At 39.1% G+C, this 20,098-nt stretch overlaps 1 protein-coding gene across 1 annotated transcript in view; it reads right to left on the reverse strand.

Annotated features, from left to right (window-relative positions):
- Nucleotides 1–2,049: 2,049 nt before the first annotated feature.
- LOC117693869 (uncharacterized) overlaps nucleotides 2,050–20,098 on the reverse strand; it is a 38,694-nt gene continuing 20,645 nt past the window's right edge. The window contains exons 5-8 of the mRNA XM_076932662.1: nucleotides 19,523–19,649; nucleotides 18,744–18,839; nucleotides 6,773–6,882; nucleotides 2,050–6,355 (exon numbers count right to left, since the gene is read on the reverse strand). Coding sequence (XP_076788777.1) covers nucleotides 4,577–6,355; nucleotides 6,773–6,882; nucleotides 18,744–18,839; nucleotides 19,523–19,649 — 2,112 coding nt within the window. The 3' untranslated portion in view covers nucleotides 2,050–4,576. The remainder of the gene's footprint in view (nucleotides 6,356–6,772; nucleotides 6,883–18,743; nucleotides 18,840–19,522; nucleotides 19,650–20,098) is intronic.

A 20,098-nucleotide genomic window follows, 5' to 3' on the forward strand; every position in this document is an offset into this window, starting at 1 on the left:
TGTGAGGGAGGGTCTGGGGAAGAATGCTTAATTGGCTACACCCTCTGGCCTTCAGGTATCTCATTAGTATGTAAATCTTTTGAGGCTGAGGCATGTAGTCACACCCTCTACCTGTGGAGGGGCTGGTAGGAGCCTTGCCCTACTGACTGAACAGTGCAAGTTAATGGAGTTCCATGCCACATGTTAGGAGCCTGGATTCTGGGAGCATGGCAGAATAGATGCCTGCCTCTTACAGGGTCTCCAGGCTACTTCCAGCCAGTGCTTCTACCAAAAACCAAGACCCCTTTCATGGCCCTACACTAGCCCTGAGCTTTTTTTTTCCTGGTTCGGAAATTTTTATTGACATCTTCTATTTCCATAGGGGATATGAGCCTGCTTAGATAGTTCACCTGCTCATGACTTAACTTTGGTAGATGGTATCTGTCTAGAAAATCATATATTTCATTTCGATTTTCCAGTTTTGTTGAATATAGACTTTTGTGGTAGGATCTGATGAGTTTTTTTTTAATTTCCTCAGTTTCTGTTGTTATGTCTCCCTTTTCAGTTCTGATTTTGTTAATTTGGATACTGTCTCTGTGCCCTTTAGTTAGTTTTGCTAGGAGTTTATCTATCTTGTTGATTTTCTCAAAGAACCAGTTTTTGGTTTTGATTCTTTGTATTGTTCTCTTTGCTTCTATTTGGTTGATTTCAGCCCTGCGTGGTGGGAGAACTGGGTTCTGATGGTGCAAAAGTATACTGGCTTCTATTGCTTATGGTCCTTCACTTGCCTCTTGCCATCTAGTTATCTCTGCTATTTACTGCCCTGGGTGTTTCTGTCTGGAGCCTGCTTCCTGTGTCCCTGGGTTGCTGCAGGTCTCCTGGGAGACCTGTGGCCCTGTCCGTAGCAGATCTCCTGTGAGGTCTTCAGACTGTGGGGTCTTCAAAGAGATAGACACCTTGATGATGTACCCTGTTGCCCTGGGTGCAGCAGATCTTCTGGGAAGCCTTCAGACTGTGGGGTTTTCAGAGGGGCAGACCAGCTGATGATCTGCCCCTGAGGAAGGCACAGACTCACCACCCCTTGATTTTTTTAAAATAATTTTTAATTGTTTTTTACGAGATGAAGAACATAAACTCACATCTGAGAAAAGGTTGCTTAAGAAAATCTAGAAGGATGAATATGTTAAAATATACAATAAAATTCTTAATAAATAAAAGTGTTGAAGAACAAATCCATTTAGTATTGGTATAAAACAAATGCAAACTTGTAGTTTAACACATAATAACTAATAATCTACACACAAATTGTCAGACTGCTACTCCAATGTATCAATTTAATACTATTCAGATAAAATAAGGCAAAAATCTTTTACACCATAGGGTACTACAGTACAACCTGATTATATGATTCTAAGTGAAAAGATCTTTCTAAGCTAGCAAATACATAGATTAAACCTCACCACTTGCCTAGATTCTTTTGCTTTAGACTGGTTACATTAAACATTGATTTCTTCCCACTTACCTGTTTCAGTGCCCTCTGCTTCCTTTATGTCCACAATCCAATTGCTTGTATTATTCAAGACAGATGACTAACTCTGGTTTCAATACAGAAAAGTCTCTGCATTAGAAGAAACCTCAGACTCTTTGCATTATATTGAATGTTGTTGTCTTTTTAACATAGAATTGTACCCAGTGGATAACAGAAATAGAAAATACATTAATGACTTCCTAATTATCACTTCTTGTCAGATGTTTTAGACCTCAGAAACCAATACTTTTAAACTTCTTTGTTCATTTAGTTGTCTTTAAATTACCTCATGACAAAAAATCCAACTATGGAAATTAAACTGGATTAATATATTACTGCTACTGAATAACTGCAAAAGTAGTATCTTTTGTACTTTTTAGTATATTTAGTACTGGGCTAAATAACAGGACAATATATAGTAATATAAAATATTTGCTATATATAAGATACCACTATATAAGAAAAACTGGGAGCTGTGAATAGACACAAGCCTATTGCAAATATAATACCAACTGAAAAACATCCCTAGGATGCAGTGGGAATCATGATGGAAATATATCCTCACTCACAGAGACCAGTTTGCTGTAGTTCTCCAACATGGGATCCTGTACAAAGCCCTCTGAGCAGAGTCCAGGAATTGTTACTTCTCTTAGGAGAGGTCTATGTCCACATTTTTGAAAGGTGATTGACCCTGACATGAAAAAGAAGTTTCCCATTGTGGATGTCAGATGAGTCATTTACTGTGTTAAGGAAATGTCTGTTAACTAGAGATCTTGTTCTACTATCAGTAATCTACATTAACTATTTGAAAACTTATATTGTATGAGAAAAGATAATGTTCCTAAAGAATCTCAGAGAAAAACTTTATTGAGCATGGACATTTCTTCGGTTACTTATAGTGATTTATATAAACTTAAGACCTCTTTGTCTTTTCCCTGTCCACTGGTGTCCTTATTCGGCTCATCCTTGGTGAACATGTTGATAACACTCTATGGGTATAGTTTTTGATGTTGTTAGAAAACATAATGTCAGTACAAACTCCCTGATCCTCTGGCTCTTATTCTCTCTGTTCCCTCTTCTGAAATGGTCTCTAAGCCTTTGATATACAAGTGTAAGATACATGTATCATTGATACTTGGTTTCACAGCTCTGCGTGCTGACTGGTTGTGCTTTTCTGCAGTGGTCTCTACATGTTGCAAACAGTAGTTTTTTGATGAGGGGTGAAAACTATACTTATTTGTAGGTATAAAGACAAATGTTTACACATGTTTGCAAGGATGTTTCTGGTTCAATAAACTAATGCTTGTAGTCTCCTTCAATAATCATAACTTCACTACCACTGAGTAGTTAGCTAGGTTTTTAGTACGAGGCATGTTTCCCCTGTGGTTGAGTAGGTCTTAAGTCTAATTAGAGCTGGTATTTACTGTCAAGGTATGTGTAACTTCCGTAATGGGTATATCCCTTCCACTTCTGTTCACAAGCTGTCTCATTTAGAGTTTATGTTTCACACAAACTTCAAGAGCATGTTATAAGACTCAACAAATGTAGTGCTTACCACTGCCCAGACCCAAGGAGGAAGTTCTCTCACCAACTCTGCTTCTTTGCTGATTCTTAGGAGGGCTTCCTGAAACTAACACCAGTTCTCTTCCTATTACATTACCTTCCTTCCTCCTCCTTCTGTATTCATTTCCTGCAGGAATTGTTTACAATTCCACTATCAGATCACTTGTGTTGTAACATCCACTTTTACCTTCCACATTCTTTGTTCCACATCCATAAAAAGCCCATAATTCCCCACTGCAATTTTATGAGATGGTTTTGTTGGAATTATCACCCATGGAATGGCTAACATTAATGATACATTTACAGTATAAAATAGACATTCATTATCCCAAGACAGCAGTAAATGAACATAACTCCAACATAACTAATTGATTTCAGAATAATTCTGTATGAAATATTAGTACATATGTAGTTCATTTTCAAAGAAATTGCTTAGTGAATATATTAGTTAGGGTTTCTTTTGCAGTGGAGAGTCATCATAACTACAGTAACTCCTATAAAGAAAAATATCTTATTTGGGCTGACTTAGAGATTCAGAGGTTTTGTAAATTGTCTTTATAGAGGGAAGTATAATGGCATGCAGGTAGACATGGTGCTAGAGAGGTAGCTGAGATTTCTACATTTGGATCAGCAGGCAGCAGGAGAAAAGAGTGACAGTGGGCCTCATTTGAGCATCTGAAACCTCAAGGTCCAACCCAGTGACATGCTTCTTCCAAGAAAACCTCACCTACTCCAACAAGGCCACACCATCTAATAATGTCACTCCTTATATGTCTGTGCATGCTATTTTCAGTCAAACCACCAGAGTGAATATAAGATGCATTTTGGGGTGTCTCAGTTAGAGTTTCCACTGCTGTGAAGAGATTCCAGCATGATCAAGGTAACTCTTATGAAGGATAACACTTAAAGCTGGCTTAGAGGTTCAGAGGGTTCAGGCCATAACCATCAAGGAAGAAAGCATGGCAGCATCCAGGCAGGCATGGCACAGGAGAAGCTGAGAGTTCTACATCTTGTTCAGAAAGGAAAACAGTAGAAAACTGGCTCTGTGACTAGTAGGAGGGCCTCAAATCCCACCCCCACAGTGACATACTTCCTCCAGCAAAGCCACACCTACTAGAACAAGGCCACATGTAATAGTGACACTCCCTTGGCCAAGCATATTCAAATCCCCACACTGGGTAAAATGTTTTCAAATTTATACCAGCATAAGGCTAACTGGTGTGACTCTAATATTAAAGAGTTGAACAGTGAGTGGTTAAAGGCTTCCATCCATTCTTCATATTAAAAAAACATACTTCTTGGGTGAACAGTGTGTCAGTAATTACCCTTACTTTTGTCTTATGCTTAAATTTTATAATGTGTTCTAAATTTACAGCCTGTGGTAATGGATTTTAAACATTCTTTACATTTGTAAACTTTGTTTCCAGTATGCATTTCAGGATGATCTGTAAGATTTGAGAACCAGTTAATGGATTTTGAACATTCTTTACATCTCTAAAGATTCTCTCATGAATGGATTCTGCGATGTTTTTGGAGAGATGAGCCCTCAGCAAAAGACTTGCCACATTCTTTGCATTTGTAAGGTTTCTCTCCTGTATGAATTCTGCAGTGGCTTTGAAGATGTGAGCTCTGGGTAAAGGACCTGCCACAATCTGTGCATTTGTAAGGTTTCTCTCCAGTGTGGATTCTGTGATGAATTTGAAGACCTGAGGCCATGGTAAAAGACTTCCCACATTCTTTACATTTGTAAGGTTTCTCTCCAGTATGGATTCTGTGGTGGGTTTTAAGAGTTGAGGCCTCAGCAAAAGACTTCCCACATTCTTTACATTTATAAGGTTTCTCTCCAGTATGGATTTTGTGGTGGGTTTTAAGAGTTGAGCCCTCAGCAAAAGACTTGCCACATTCATTACATTTATAAGGTTTCTCTCCAGTATGGATTCTGTAGTGGGTCTTAAGAGTTGAACCCTGGGTAAAAGCCTTTCCACATTCTTCACATTTATAAGCTTTCTCTCCAGTATGGGTTTTGTGATGTTTTCTAAGACAGGAGCTCCTGGTAAAGGACTTGCCACAATCTGTACATTTGTAAGGTCTATCTCCAGTATGAATTCTGCTATGGGCTTCAAAATTTGACCGTCTGGCAAAGGACTTCCCACATTCTTTACATTTGTAGGGTTTCTCTCCAGTATGGATTCTGTGGTGGTATTTAAGAGATGAGCCCTCGGCAAAAGACCTGCCACAATCTGTACATTTGTAAGGTTTCTCTCCAGTATGAAACCTGTGATGAATTTGAAGAGAGTAGCCATGAGTAAAGGACTTGCCACATTCTTTACATTTGTATGGTTTCTCTCCAGTGTGTATTCTCTGATGAGCTTGCAGATATGAACCTGTGGTATAAGACCTTTTACATATTTTACATTTATATGGTTTTTCTCCAGTATGGATAGTGTAATTCTCTCTGTGGCCTGAGAACTGAGAAAAGGACTTTCCACAGTCTGTAAATTTGCATGTTGTCTCTCCAGTTTGAAGCATCTTAAGTCTAGTGAGGGTTGAGGAACTCCTGGAGCATTTCCCAGATTTCTTATATTTTTGTTGAACTAAGAATCTTGGATGTCCAACAGGTTTCGAAGGAGGAATAAACTCCAGTCTATATATTTTGTTTTTCTGAGGTTTCTCCCTAGTGTGTCTTGAGTCATTTTGAGTCATATTTAAATGGAAATTGAAGGATTTATCACTTCCCATAAACAGGCATGGTTTTCCTCCAAAATCATTTACCTTATCCCTATCAATTCTTGATGACTCAACTGAGACTTTGCTGTACTTATCAGATCTCCGTCTGTTAAATTCTCCTCTAGCCCTAATTTTAGTGCACTGACTACAATTTGAGGACTCATTTAAAATTTTATCCTGCTGATTGCTTGTGGACAGCTTCTCTTGGCTATAGTCCTGCTGATGCAAAGGTGACTGTGTGCACTGACCAGAGACATGCCTACATCTATCATTATTGTAACAATTCTCCAGAAAACAATTACTTATCTGACCATCACTAGGAGTTACGTCATGTTTATAGGTATCCCATGAGTCATTACCTTGGAAAGCACACTCTGTAAACTGATTGTTGTGGTTACTATGCAGTGCAAAGTTTGTAGTAAGGCCTTCATTATCTTCATGATATCTCTGGGGGTTTTCAGAAGTATCCATCCGATGATGTCTTACATGTCCTAAGGGATTCACACACACAGTCTTATGTTGATCTACACTGCAGTCCCTGTCAAAAGGTAGATTTACCTGTGGAGAAAGTTGTAAAGAATTTTCAGTCAAATATTTCTCACTCTCACAACACTGTGTATGTTTTTCTGTGATACTAATCCCCTCTTCTTCACAAAATGTTGAAATACTGCTTAATCCCATACTACATAAAACATATCTCAAAGACTCATATGTACCCCCCATGTTACTTCTCAGTGTATCCACACTTCCATGAAGAATAAAGTTATGTTTCAAAAACTGATGTGAACATTTTTCTACCAGAGCCTCCCACTGTGACTGTGGAAGTGGCCCAGAGTGAGCTGTGTCAGGAGAAGACTGAGTTTCTTGATCTCCCCTGTCAGGAATGTCAGCAGTGGGTGTTGCATACAGATCATTTCCATCCTCACAGAACTCATGCTCTTCACTGTCACCTCCACATTCCCAGAACGTCCTTACGTGTAACTCTCTGAGGCTGTTACTTCCAAATTGTCCTGATCCTTCTCTCTGGACAGATTCTTGTTTGCTCTCTATTTTGAACAATTCCTTGTTATGAAAGCAAGACAAAGCTGGAAGTAATGAAAGAAAATCATTATTTCACTTTGTGGACTTCCACGCAAATAATATAGAAACATGATGCAAAAAGGTACACCACTACAAGGACTGTGCAAAGATGATATCAGCCAACCTTCAGCTCTTCTGCTGTCAGGAACCAAGTGTGCTGAACACGATGGATGCAAGAGGATATCACATGGGGATATATCATATAATTTGTAACAAATGGAAGGGCCGGCCTTAATTCTGTAGTACAACAGACAATTCATACAGAATTGTGTCACAGTGAAAACTGAAACTATTATTCGATAATAAAAATGGTCTCTCCACGTCAAAAGTGAATTATCAGATTGGACACAAAATAGCTTTCTAAACACACAAGGAAAACAATAAAAACAATGAATAAATAAAACATATACTTATTCTAGAATAGATTCAAAGTTGCAGATTAAGCAATATACTTCAGAACATGTCAAAGTATACAATCTATTTGAAAACACTGAGTAAGTAAGAAAACAAAGATAACGTGTGAAACAAATGAGAGCTACAAAGCCACAGTTGTTAGTGGATGCCATGACACAAGGTTCAAAATCTCCAAATAATCGTAATGTTTAGGAGAGTTCATTTTTTTAAATGAAGTGAATTTTTGTTTTTGTTGTTGTTGTTGTTGTTTTTCAAGACAGGGTTTTTCTGTGTAGCCCTGGCTGTCCTGGAACTCGCTATGTAGACCAGGCTGGCCTCGAACTCAGAAATCCACCTGTCTCTGCCTCCCAAGTGCTGGGATTAAAGGCATGCGCCACCACACCGCCCGGCGTGAATTTTTTTAAAAACAAAAAAAGCCCCTCTGTGTACAAATTAAAATCTTCAACCACACTGCAATTCAGAACACAATTTCAACAAACATATAAAAAAGTTTAATGTGTAAATATATATTATTTTTAATGTGATTTTAACTAAAAGAGAACTATATCTCTTTCCCCTTCCTTTCCTGCCCACAAGTCATCCTAGACACTCTCCATACAACTCTACTTCATTTCTGGAAGTAGGGAAGTCAATACAGAATGAAAATGAGGTTGTCTGATAGTCCCTCAAATAAATATTTTTATTTCATCTTTTTATTTATATATATATATATACACAATTTATTATATTATATAATATATAATGTTATGTTATTATATATCTTTTATTTATTTTATATTTGTGTGAAATTCTGCACAGTACATATGCAAGATATAAGAAAATATGTCACCTGGGTTGACAGTAGTCCCCAAAATAAAAGACTGTCAATAACCCCAGTACCAGGCATGAGAAACCTCATTAAAATTTTTTTGTATATAATCACTATCTAAAAATAAGGATTTCACTTTTTTGTTCCTTCCCAGTATCTATCCTCTTAAACTCCCTGAAGTTGCTTTAGATCAATAGTTAAGACTTCATCAGTGTAGAAGACCGTGCTGAGCAGAGTGGACAACATTGTTTGTTCCTGACATTAGATGGGTATAGACAGAATGGGCATCCTTGTTGGTTCCTGATTTTAGAGAGACAGTTTGAGGTTCTCTCCATTTAGAAGGATATTGAATTTGAATCTACATTTTCTAATGTGTAGATATGATGCTTATATCCCTAATATCTCCCAGACATTTATCATGAAGGAATGTTGTATTTTTTCAGAGGCCATTTCTCCATCTATTGAAGTAATTATGAGTTTTTTGTTTTATAGTGTGTGTGTTCCTACTGGAGAAGGTGTAAAAGACAAAAAAAGCTTTCTGTTCAGAGATCAGCATTAAGGAAACCTGGAATCTTCAACACCTAGAATTGTTCCTTTAAATGGAGGTAGAGGGGAACACATAACTTGTTATGAGTGGGAGAAAGTGTGGATACACCTGGTGAAGTTTGTGCTGTGTGGCCAGAGCCAAGGATTCTTCCCCAGACTCCTATTGTGAGCTTGTCAATATATATAACCTATCTTTATGGGAGGTATCACATGAAGTCAATCTAAAGAACACATCTTTATGGAGGATGTCACATGTGCTTTACAAAGAGCTTTGATGTTGTCATGTCTAAAGATTTATTGTGCACACAGGATATAGTTATTTCTATCAAAAAGGTCACCAGATTTTTTTGTGCTTAAGTGTGCCTAAAATAAACTATTCAGGGTCAGACCAACAACGTTTGAATCAACACCAGCTCTTAGTTATGTTCAACAAAGCTGCCTTCTTTCTTACCCTAGACTAGCCTATTATTCTACTAGCCTAGGTGGTTGCAAAAACTCCTGCAAGTGACATCCAAAGTGCAGGGCAGAGCCCTCACTGAAAGTAAGAACAAAAATGTTTTTAGTATCAATGATTAGTTCCATCACCAAGGTGAGTTGCAAAGGTGAGAGAGAAGGAGGACATATAGGAATTTCAGTATTCCTTGGAATTCCCCTATTTTTGTAATTCATGAAAAGCCAAAAATAATATTGACTGTTACATGACATCTGAGGCATAAGCACTACTACAAAAATAATGGGAGTTCCCAGACAAGACTCCCATCCTACTATGATTCCTGTGTGACATCAGAATTAGTATCCTGACAAATATTTAAACAACAAATTTTAAAAGTAAGAAGAGGACTACACAGTCACACGAATCACCACATACTAGGCTACATTTAGCTATCTCAGTTTCAAATTTGTTCATGTTAAAGGCTGATACCTTTTCTGTTGCCCAAAACCATTTTACACTAAAGAAGACACAGTCTAAAATAAATTAAAAATAGAGAGATTAGAAAATAATCAGTGGGGCTAGAGAGATGTCTCAGCGGTTAAGAGCACCGACTGCTCTTCCAAAGGTCCTGAGTTCAAGTCCCAGCAACCACAAGTTGGTTCACAACCATCTGTATTGGGGTCTGGTGCCCTCTTCTGGTGTGTCTGAAGAGAGCAATGGTGGCATACTCATATACATAAAATAAATACATAAATCTTCAAAAAAGAACAAAAAAAGAAAGAAAGAAAAGAATCAATGGAAAGAACCAGATGTCCTCCTGAAGACCCCCATACTCGGGAGACCCTTCCTCAAGTCTCAGGAAATCACGACCACCCAAAGATCACAAGAAACCATACCTGGATGCAATCAGCAGAGGTTTATTAGGGAAGAAACCTGGCAGCCAGGGGTCTCACCACACACTCGCACAGGAGTGGGGTTCGACCTCAACATCCAGTCCGTGGAGGGTTTTAAAGGGAAAAACCACAAACCAGGGGAGTGGGGAGGGGGGAGGGTTGCCAAGGATATATAACATAAGAATAGTGAAACATCCCAGAGAAACCCACCCTGAATGGTTAGTGTCATGTGGAAATCACCCTGCATTCTTCTCAAAAAATGTGGTTTTTATCATGTCATTGTGTCCTATCCTGCCATTACCAACTATTTCAGATTAACTATCTTCTGGCTATAGCCCCACCTAGGTGGCAGCATCTTTATCTGTAGTCAGGAATGTGTCTTCTTGCCTTGGGCCTCTCCCACCCATAGGTGGGCCTACTGCTTGAGGCTTGATTCAGGGGCAGTGTCCTTCACCTGGAATGTGTCCTGGGGTAGTGAAAATCTTACATTCAGTTCTGCTTTCTGGAACTTGCATTTTTCTGCCCAGGTCTAAGGGCAAAGAAAAAGTCTACATATTTCATAAAATGGCCTTTATAATTTTTCACTCTACACTCCAAGTATCAGGAAGAGGCAATATTTCTGTCTTTCCAGGAAATGAAGTCCTAGGTGGTATGTGCTTCTAATGCCTCCAACCACGACACTATCCTGGAGACTACCAGACTAATAAAGCATATGAAAAAGACAAGTCTATAAAGAGGATACAACCTAAGAGGAAGAATAAACTGATGGCTTGGGGAGACATCAGGGACACAACACTAAAAATCCCAAGACTATGCTTTTACGTTTACTGACTACATTACACATTAATACTCAGCTTGTCAATGCAAACTCCATTTTCTTTAATCAGTGTGGGAGTTGGGGAGGAGGAAGGATGAAAGGCATTTCTGTAATAGGAAATAGTATATGATAGTATGATGTTGTTTTTATGGTTTTTTTTTTCAAATTATCAATCCCAAGAGTGATTATTGATATACAAGATGAAAACATGGCTGTATAATTAATAAAACTTCTAAAATCAAATATATTAACAGAAATTATCCAAAAGATGAGCAAAGTAAGAACAAACCTTTTTTTAAGAAAAAGAGTTAATATTGACTGTGTGTTGTTCAATTATAATCTTTGTTGTCAACAATTTTCTGGCATGTGTTGCTTTAATGTGTTAGATTCCTTTCATACAACTGATGGTCAAATTCATGATCTCCATCAAGAGATAAAGTCTTTCAAATAACCTTTGAGTAACCCTTGTGGTTAAGACAGCTTTCCCCTTTCCTTGGTCCTATTAGATATTCATATAATTCTATTCTTCTGGAGATTCTCTTGTCCATAGGAATAGTGCTGAGATTACAGACATGTGCTACTGGGTCTGGCATTTATACAGGTTCTGGGTAATCTGATTTGGAGTTGTCCATTCTGTGGAACAAGCATCTTCTAAACCCATTTCCCAAGCACAAAAAGTGTATGTGCATGTGAAGGGGTGTATTGTGTGTGTACACGTGCCACAGTGTGCACATGGCAGTTAGAGGAAATCTTTTTTTTTTTTTAAATAAGGCCCCTATGAAGAGAGCAGAACATGTGCCTCTATGGCATGGTAGCATCTTTTGGGTATATTCCCAAGAGTGTTATTGCTGGGTCTTCAGGTAGGTTTTTTTTTTTAATTTTTTAATTTTTAATTTTTAATTATTTATTTTTATTGGATATTTTATTTACATTTCAGATGTGATCCCCTTTCCCCATTCCCTTCTACCCAGGAACCCCCTATTCCATTTCCCCTCCTCCTGCTTCTATGAGGATGTGCCCCTACCTACCCACCCACTCCCACCTCCCCACCCTCAATGGGGCATCCAGCCTCCACTGGACCAAGGACCTCCTCTCCCACCTATGCCAGACAAGGCTATCCTCCCCTACATATACAGCTGGAGCCATGGGTCCCTCCTTATGTGCACTGGTGATTTAGATCCTGGGAGCTCTGGTGGGTTGGTATTGTTGCTCTCCCCATGGGGCTGCAAACCCTTTCAGCTCCTTCAGTCTTTTCTCTAACTCTTCCATTGGTAACCTCATGATCAGTTCAATGGTTAGCTGTGAACATCTGCCGGTTAGAGGAAATCTTATAGGAGTTGGTTCTCCTACTTAGGTCATCAGGTTTGGTAGTGCCTTTGTCCACCAGCCAGCCCATCACTTCACTATAATCCAATATGGCCTCAGTTCAACTTGCTGTAAAGACCCCATTTCACAGAATTTAGTTTGTGCAGAGGTGATTCATTAAAACAACTCCAAAACATTAAATACGTCCATCAGCTCTCATCTACAATTTATATTTCACACAAACCTCAAGAGCATCTTATAAAAGACTCAACAAAGTGTTTACCACTGTCCAGGCCCAAGGAGGAAGTTCTCTCACCAGCTCTGCTTCCTTGCTGATTCTTAGGAGGGCCTCCTGATACAAACAAGTCCCTTCACTATCCTTTGAGAGTTGCTGGGATACTATGGCTCTCTTCTGTCTCCAGTACTCTTTTGTCATGTGTCTATTATACAATTAAGAAGTCTGCTCTCATGGTAATTAGAGGCCAAACAGAGAAAAGGCATCTTAGGAGCAGGACACAGAGGAAAAGTCCAGGCAGTCTATGGAAGCTATGGCATAATGACAGGCAATCTAGCAGTCACCCTCCATTTCCCTAGAACCTTGTGCCCTAGTTTGCATTAACTGTCAACTTGACAAAGCCTGGAATCAAGTGAAGAAAAAAGAATCTCAATGGAGTAATTTTTTGGCGGTTGGTCTAAGAACATATCTGTGATACAAAAGTGCCTTGATTGATAATTGGACAGAGCAGCCCAGCCAACTACAGGTGCTTCCATTCCCTCAGCAAGTGGTTATGGGCTACAATGAGAAAGATATAAGTATAAGCCTGACAGCCAGTCAGCCTACAGCATAGTTCTTTGGATCTGAGAGAGACTTCCTACCTTAACTTCTCTGAACAACAGGCCTATAATGTGAAAGTACAAGTTGAAATATAATTTTCATTCCCCTAAGCTGCTTATAGTCATGGTACTTGCCACAGCAGCAGAATAAAACCAGGGTACCTACCTTGTTTAGTCACAATATCCCAGGATATCTGAACAAAGGGGGATCTTCAAACAGTTTTGCTCTACTATTTTGGAACCTATATTGGGTTCTTGAGAGTTAAGAAACTCATAAAGCTTTCAAACCCAGTCCAGAAAACACATGTAGTCCAAATTAAAAGTAGACCTTCCTACATCAAAAGAACCAGATTAATGGTGGGTTTTCCCACTTCACATAATTTCACTAACATAGATCTCAACAGGTGTAGCCAGCGGCATGGATATTGCCATTTCAGTGGAAGAGCCTTCCAACATCAATCATCAAGATCTCTCATAGACACAGCAACCAGTCATTTTAATGAGGGCATGCCCTCAATTGAGACTACCTCAGATCACTGTAGGCATTCAAAGATACGAGACTTTGGGGCCATTCTTATTTAAACCACAAGCATTAGCCCCCATTGGCTTGTAGCCCTATCATAACAAAAAAAATCATAATTTTTGCTATCATAATGGCAGTTAGTCCAATTTCCAAAGTCCCCATCATCTGTGACTGTCTCGACAATGTTTAAAAGTCAAAAGTTCAAAGTCTTTTCTGAGACTCATGGCAATCTCTTAACGCTACCTGCTCTGAAATCAAAAATCAAATGCAGATCACATACTTTCAACAATCAATGGCACAGGATATATATTACCATTCCAAAGGGGAGGAAAGGGATCATAATGAAGAAATATTGGACCCAAACAGGAATGAAAACAACAGGGAGAACTCCAAATTATACATTTTCACATCTAATGACAAAGCACTATTTAGAATTCTAAATCTTTTAGCTTTGTTGACTGCAACACATTTTTCTCTCTCTTAGCCTGGTTCCACACAAAGCCTGCAGCTCTCACACAAGTCTTCCATAATTCTGGATTCTCCAACATCTTGGAGTCTCGAACACAATACAGGCTTCAACTTTACAATTTCATGCAAAGGCCTCTCTGAGCCTCCATGTAGGGACACCCCTACCACATACCAGGCCTCAGTAGCTTTTCCCAACCATGAAGAGAGATTCCAGACTGCCTCTTTTGTATCACTGACTCTAAAGCCAGAATCGCATGGCCCAAACTGCCACATTCTTTTGCTTGCTAAAGCTGGACTTTGGCCCCCTGTTCAAATAAATTTTCATCAGCTTTCTGTTTATTTCCACTTAAGCAACCAGTCATTTTAATGAGACTATGACAGCATACACAAGACCTGTACAAGCTCAAGACTGAGAAATTCAAAGCTCAGAGAAAGGAAAATATGCACAAACTCCCACCTCTAGCCAAGCCCCTATTTGATATTCATAGAACCTGTGAGAGGGAAAACCAGTACTCATCAGTGGAATGACATTGGGTGTGTCAACCACATTTCAGAGAATGCCCCATGTGCAAGTGCATTTGCCCAATAGAAATCTAAATCTTTGGTCTTTTATGATTTTTCAGTCTTATTTTCATTTTTGAGAAGGAGGAAGAGTAGTCATGAGAGAGAAAACATGACACTAGGTCAGTGTGGGTGAGGGCAAGTGAACAGGAAGATGGTGAGAGGAGAAAATATAAGACAAATTGTGTTATATAAAACTAAAAATTAGAGGTGTGGCCTTGTTGGAGGAAGTGCATAGCTGAGGTCCTGTGCTCCAGCTCAACCAAGTAAGGAAAAGAGTCCCCTCATGGCTGATCGAGATGTAGAACTCTCATCTCCTCCAGCACCATGCCTGCCTGGATCCTACCATGCTCCTCACCATGATGACGATAGACTGAACCTCTGAGCCTCCTAAGACCCAGCTCATGAAACAGTTCCGCTCATGTTCTATCCAAATTCCACAAAGTGGGTCTTCCCACTGCAACCTAATTGAAACAGTTCATCCTGGAGACAAGGTAAGAGTGAGCTATTTTTAACAGTTAAAATGATTTCAAAGAAGAAGAAAAGAAGAAGGAGAAGGAGGAGAAGGAGAAGGAGAAGGAGAAGGAGAAGGAGAAGGAGAAGGAGAAGGAGAAGGAGCAGCAGCAGCAGCAGCAGCAGCAAGGGAATAAAAAATATAATTCGCAAAAAATGGAAAGAAACGTGACACTGACAGGCTCAGAAATTCAGAAACTGGGGTAACCTTAGCTTAACAGAAGCAGGACCTGAAGAATGTCACTTCTAGGTGTACTATAGAAAATAGTAGAGCCATCTATGAAGTCTGTGTATGTCTGTGTGTGTATGTCTCTGTGTGTCTGTGTGTATGTGTGTGTGTGTGTGTGTGTGTGTATGTGTGTGTGTGTGTATGTGTGTGTGTGTATGTGTGTGGTGCATCCCCATGTGCCATGGCACACCTGGGCAGATCTAAGAACAACTTACAAGAGTGGGTTCCCTCCTTCTACCACATGGGTACTATGGATTGAACCCAGAGCAACAGGCTTGGAAGCAGGTACCTTTATTCACCAATCCCATTTTGGGTCTTTGTATCACCCCAACCGATACTTTCTAGGCTCTTCGCTTGAGTTAGAGGTCATTAGGTCACTAACTGACATGTTCTTTGAACAGAAACAAAAGGTGATAAATATCCACCACAGTCATTCATTTTTAAAGCTGGGAACACCTCTTAAGGAGAGCCAGCAATGAGGATGCTTATTCAGCATGTAGAGCATGCTAAGGATGGCGTCTTCTGTCATCTTTATATTTCTAGTCACATAGGTAGAGACGTATACACACACCCAGGAGCTGGAGTAAAAATTACAAAGTATGTGCGTACTGATCAAATTCAGCCTGAGAGTCCAGGGGAGGGACATTATACACTTGCACCATCCTAACTACTTCCTGAGGATGAAACGCTGAAAAACCATTTCATTAATTCCTACCTCATGGAACTTACCCTTTAGTCAGAAGGTGACAATATACAAAATAAAAATGTAAATTATGGGGAATCATAGAAAGTAAACATTTTCATGGAGAAAATTAAATAAAGGAATATGGATAGCAGATCACAATTACAAATTTAAAAGTGGTCGAGCAAGGGCTCCTAGAGAGGTGCCTGCAGAGTGAAGCCTTACAGAGAGGAGAGAAGAGCAGGCAGATATCCAGAGGAAAGAGCTATAGGAGAATAGTGACCATGAAGCCTTAAGTCAGGCGTACTCCCTGGGCACGCCAGCAGTAAGAAGCCGGTAAACCTGGACACCACAGATGTTCTTACTACCGAGCCTGAGGGCCTGAATTCCATTCCCTGGACCCACATTGTGGAAAAAGAGAACCAATTCCCTCAAGTTCCGCATATCCACTCACAAACACACACAAATAAAATGCATTTTTTTAAATTTAACTAAAAGAAGACTCAGGCTGGAGAGGTGGCTCAGCAGTTAAGAGCACTGACTGCTCTTCCAGAGGTCCTGAATTCAATTCCCAGCAACCACATGGTGGCTCACAACCATCTGTAATGGGATCTGATGGCCTCTCCTGGTGTGTCTGAAGACAGCTACGGCATACTCATATACATAAAATAAATTTTTGAAAAAAGACTCTAAAAGAATACAAAAATCACTGATGCTACCCTTGGCCTGAAATAATGTTCCTCTCCTCTGGGGCTGAGAGGCAGGCCTTGTTAAAGAAAATACAGACATGATTCACCAAACTCAAAGTTGCTGAGGTGCTATTATGCTGTAGAACTTTCTGGAAATCCGTCTTCTAATATACCAGAGAGAGGCTTCACTGTAAGATCCTGTGCTTGGACTCGCTACAAAGCTTTACAAGAGGCTGCCAAAGCTTCTGGAAGCTGAATGCTGTCAGTCAGCCTGCACGAGAGAAGCCTAGCACAGAGAAGCCGCTATCCAAAGAAGCAGGGAGGTGGAGAAACCACATTTGGCAGAAACTGAAAACTACAGAAGCCTCTCTAGAGAGCGTACCAGAACCAAGAAGAAAAATAAATCTCCCCAACATCCCTTGAGCACCCTCTAGTGACAGAGTTTAGCATAGCAGCCACCTTCAGAGGAGAAATACTTCAAAGGGCAGCAGCGTTCATGATGGATTTGAAGCTAAGAGGCTAGCCAGGGCTACATGGTGAGACCACATCTTCGGGAAACCAAAGTAAATACTTAAAAGATGACCCAGATCTGAATTTTTCATTGCTCTGATATTCTTAGGGATTTTATTCAACTGTCCATGGTGAAAGTCTGACAGAATGCTCTACTAATTAGCATAAAATGTCTAAGCAATGTCCAGAGTTGCTTTAAAAAGACGAAAAAATAATAAGAGTAATGGGCATGTTCACTAAAGAATAACGCAGTCTCAGAACATTAGCTCTCTGCTGGCTGCCTCACGGAGACTTTGTCTTCAGAATAAAAGACACTTCTTAGATGTGAAGTCCTCTTTCCTCTTAAAACCATCTTGCTGAAACAATTCTATCCTCAACTTAGAATGTTGAAATAGCAAGTCACAGGGAAATAAACTTCCTCCTCGCTCGGAAGGCGGCGGAGGCCTCACCAAGTGGAATGAGACGCCACGTTGAAGGACTGAGAGCAAAGCCTGTAATCGCTTCAGTTGGCACCAGAGGAACCCACTCTCATCAAACAAGCAAGCTGCTAGAACTTTCATCAAATCTAATCTCCATTTTCAAAAGCCCCCAATGTACTTTCAGACCAAATAATTTTGGGGTTTTTTTTTTTTTTTTTACATTGCTAATGGGTTTCATCTCTAGACCAGTTACAAGGCCAAAAAGTCTTTCCGGTTTTTAAGACTTAAATGTTAGCCAGAGAAAAAACGTCGCTCCTTCCTTGACTGGAAGTCCTCTCCAAACCAGTCAGATTCCCAACACAGAATCAGAAAACCGAGAGTAAAATGGAACCCAGGTGTTAGACTAATTTTTAATTTAGTCGTAAATGAAAAGAGGAGCAATATTAACCCTGGATGCAAGTTGTCGTGTTGTTATGGACAACATCTTAATGAAGGAATGACCCCACTTTGCTCAGCAGTTAGCTGTATAAACGGTAATATGCTGGCCAAACAGTAGCTGTGTGTTAGGGATGGAGGCTAGTGACTGTGGCAAGGAGACACCATTGTGGGAGTTGGATATGCAACTCGTGTCTTAGGTGATGACCAGGGTTTACCTCATTTCTTCTCAGTCATGACACAGTTTCTCAGGCTTGATCCTAGTCATCGGTGGGATCATCAGATGGCAAGGTGACATTTTCACTTTGGAACAAAATTTTCACATAGAAAACCCAATTCCTTGTTGATATTGTGACTTGAAGTTAGATACTTCTATTGGCCGACAATTTAGGTTTTTGTAAACATATAAATGTGCATCTGTTTGTCACTCAAAAAACAATAAAAATAAAAAAATAAAACAAAATAAAACAAAATAAAACTAAAAATTATATAAATAAAAAAAAAAAACCTAACCAAAACAAATCAGCACTGGACCACCGTAGACAAATACAAAATGAGTAAAACACACAATAACCACACAAACATTGACAAATTGGAACTGTAATACTGTTTTAACTCAACACTATTTGGATACAATGAGATAAAAACAAGGTAATTCCACTGTGTATTACATTCTGGATACATTACCTAAGTATCATTCCTATAAAGGGATGGGCTAATATCTCTACAAGTTAGGATTACTACTTGAATTAGAATCACCACGAGACATTGTTTCCTTCCAAATTACCTGGTTCTATACCTTTTAACTCCTTTATGCCTGCAATGGAGGGTTCTTCATTTTGTCCAAGACAGGTAAGTAGCTCTGATTTTGATACTGAAAGGCCTGTGTATTAGAAGAAACATACAACATCTTTGTTATTTTATGTTCATTATAGTTGTTTTTCACACACTGGGTTGTACCCAATGGATAAGAGGAAACAGAATGGAAGAACCACAAGTGACTTCATAATTGTTAATTGCTGACACATATTTTAGACTTTCCTGAAATGAATACACTTAAGTATTTGTATATATTCATTCTCCTTTAAATTACCACATGAAGAGCTGGAGAGATGGCTCAGCAGTTAAGAGCAATGACTGTTCTTCTAGAAGTCCTGAATTCAATTCCCAGCAATCACATGGTGGCTCACAACCATCTTTAATGAAATCCAATGCCCTCTTCTGTTGTTTCTAAAGACAGCTACAGTGTACTCATATACATAAAATAAATAAATAAATCTTTTTAAAAAAAAATGACCAAGCTGGAAAAATCAATGTTTACAGTCAGATACAGAGAGTAAGTGCTACTAAATGTCAGATACATGTAAATATATTTCTAAACTGAAGGATTTTACCAAATGTAAACACAAGGTAGACTGGTTTCAAATGTTTGTATAAACAAGACAATCACCACTGTCTAAGAGAAAGTAAAAGCTGAGACTCAGACAATGGAAAGATACAAATAGTAAACACATTTGATAGACATTGTAGAATGAAGTAGAAATCACAAAAGAAAACTATTCTCACCCACAGAGACCAGGATGCTGTAGATCTCCAACATGACATCTCTATACAGAGTCCGCTGAGCAGAGTCCAGACATTCCCACTCCTCCTGGGAGAATTCTATGGCCACATCGTTGAAAGTTAACAGACCCTGAAATGAAAATTAACATTTCCTCTTATGTCCATTGTTTTAGAAATTACTAAGAGAATGAAATTAAAGTAACTATGAAATTTGTTCCCTTATCAGTAATCAAAACACATATTTCTAAAGTTATGATCTGAGACAGAGGACATTTTGACTTGTCTAGAAAGATCCAATAGACCCCTCAGATGAATGGTTCAGGAGCAGGAGTATCTCCTCAGTGATAAATAATCAGCCACATCCTTCTCTGTAGCTGTCAGTATCTACATTCACCTCTGATATCAGAAAGTTTGCAAATATTTCAGGTCATGCAATTCTAAAGAGAAATAAAGATAAAGAAAGAATAGACGGAGAAACAAAAGGCTGCACACAGGTGAGAAAATTTAAAGGGTTAATATTGAGAATTATCAGAATAATGAAAAAGACTAAAAAGAACAACCACAATTATAGGTCCCATA

This window comes from Arvicanthis niloticus, chromosome 1 (genome assembly GCF_011762505.2).
Source record: "Arvicanthis niloticus isolate mArvNil1 chromosome 1, mArvNil1.pat.X, whole genome shotgun sequence".
NCBI classification, from domain to species: Eukaryota; Metazoa; Chordata; class Mammalia; order Rodentia; family Muridae; genus Arvicanthis; species Arvicanthis niloticus.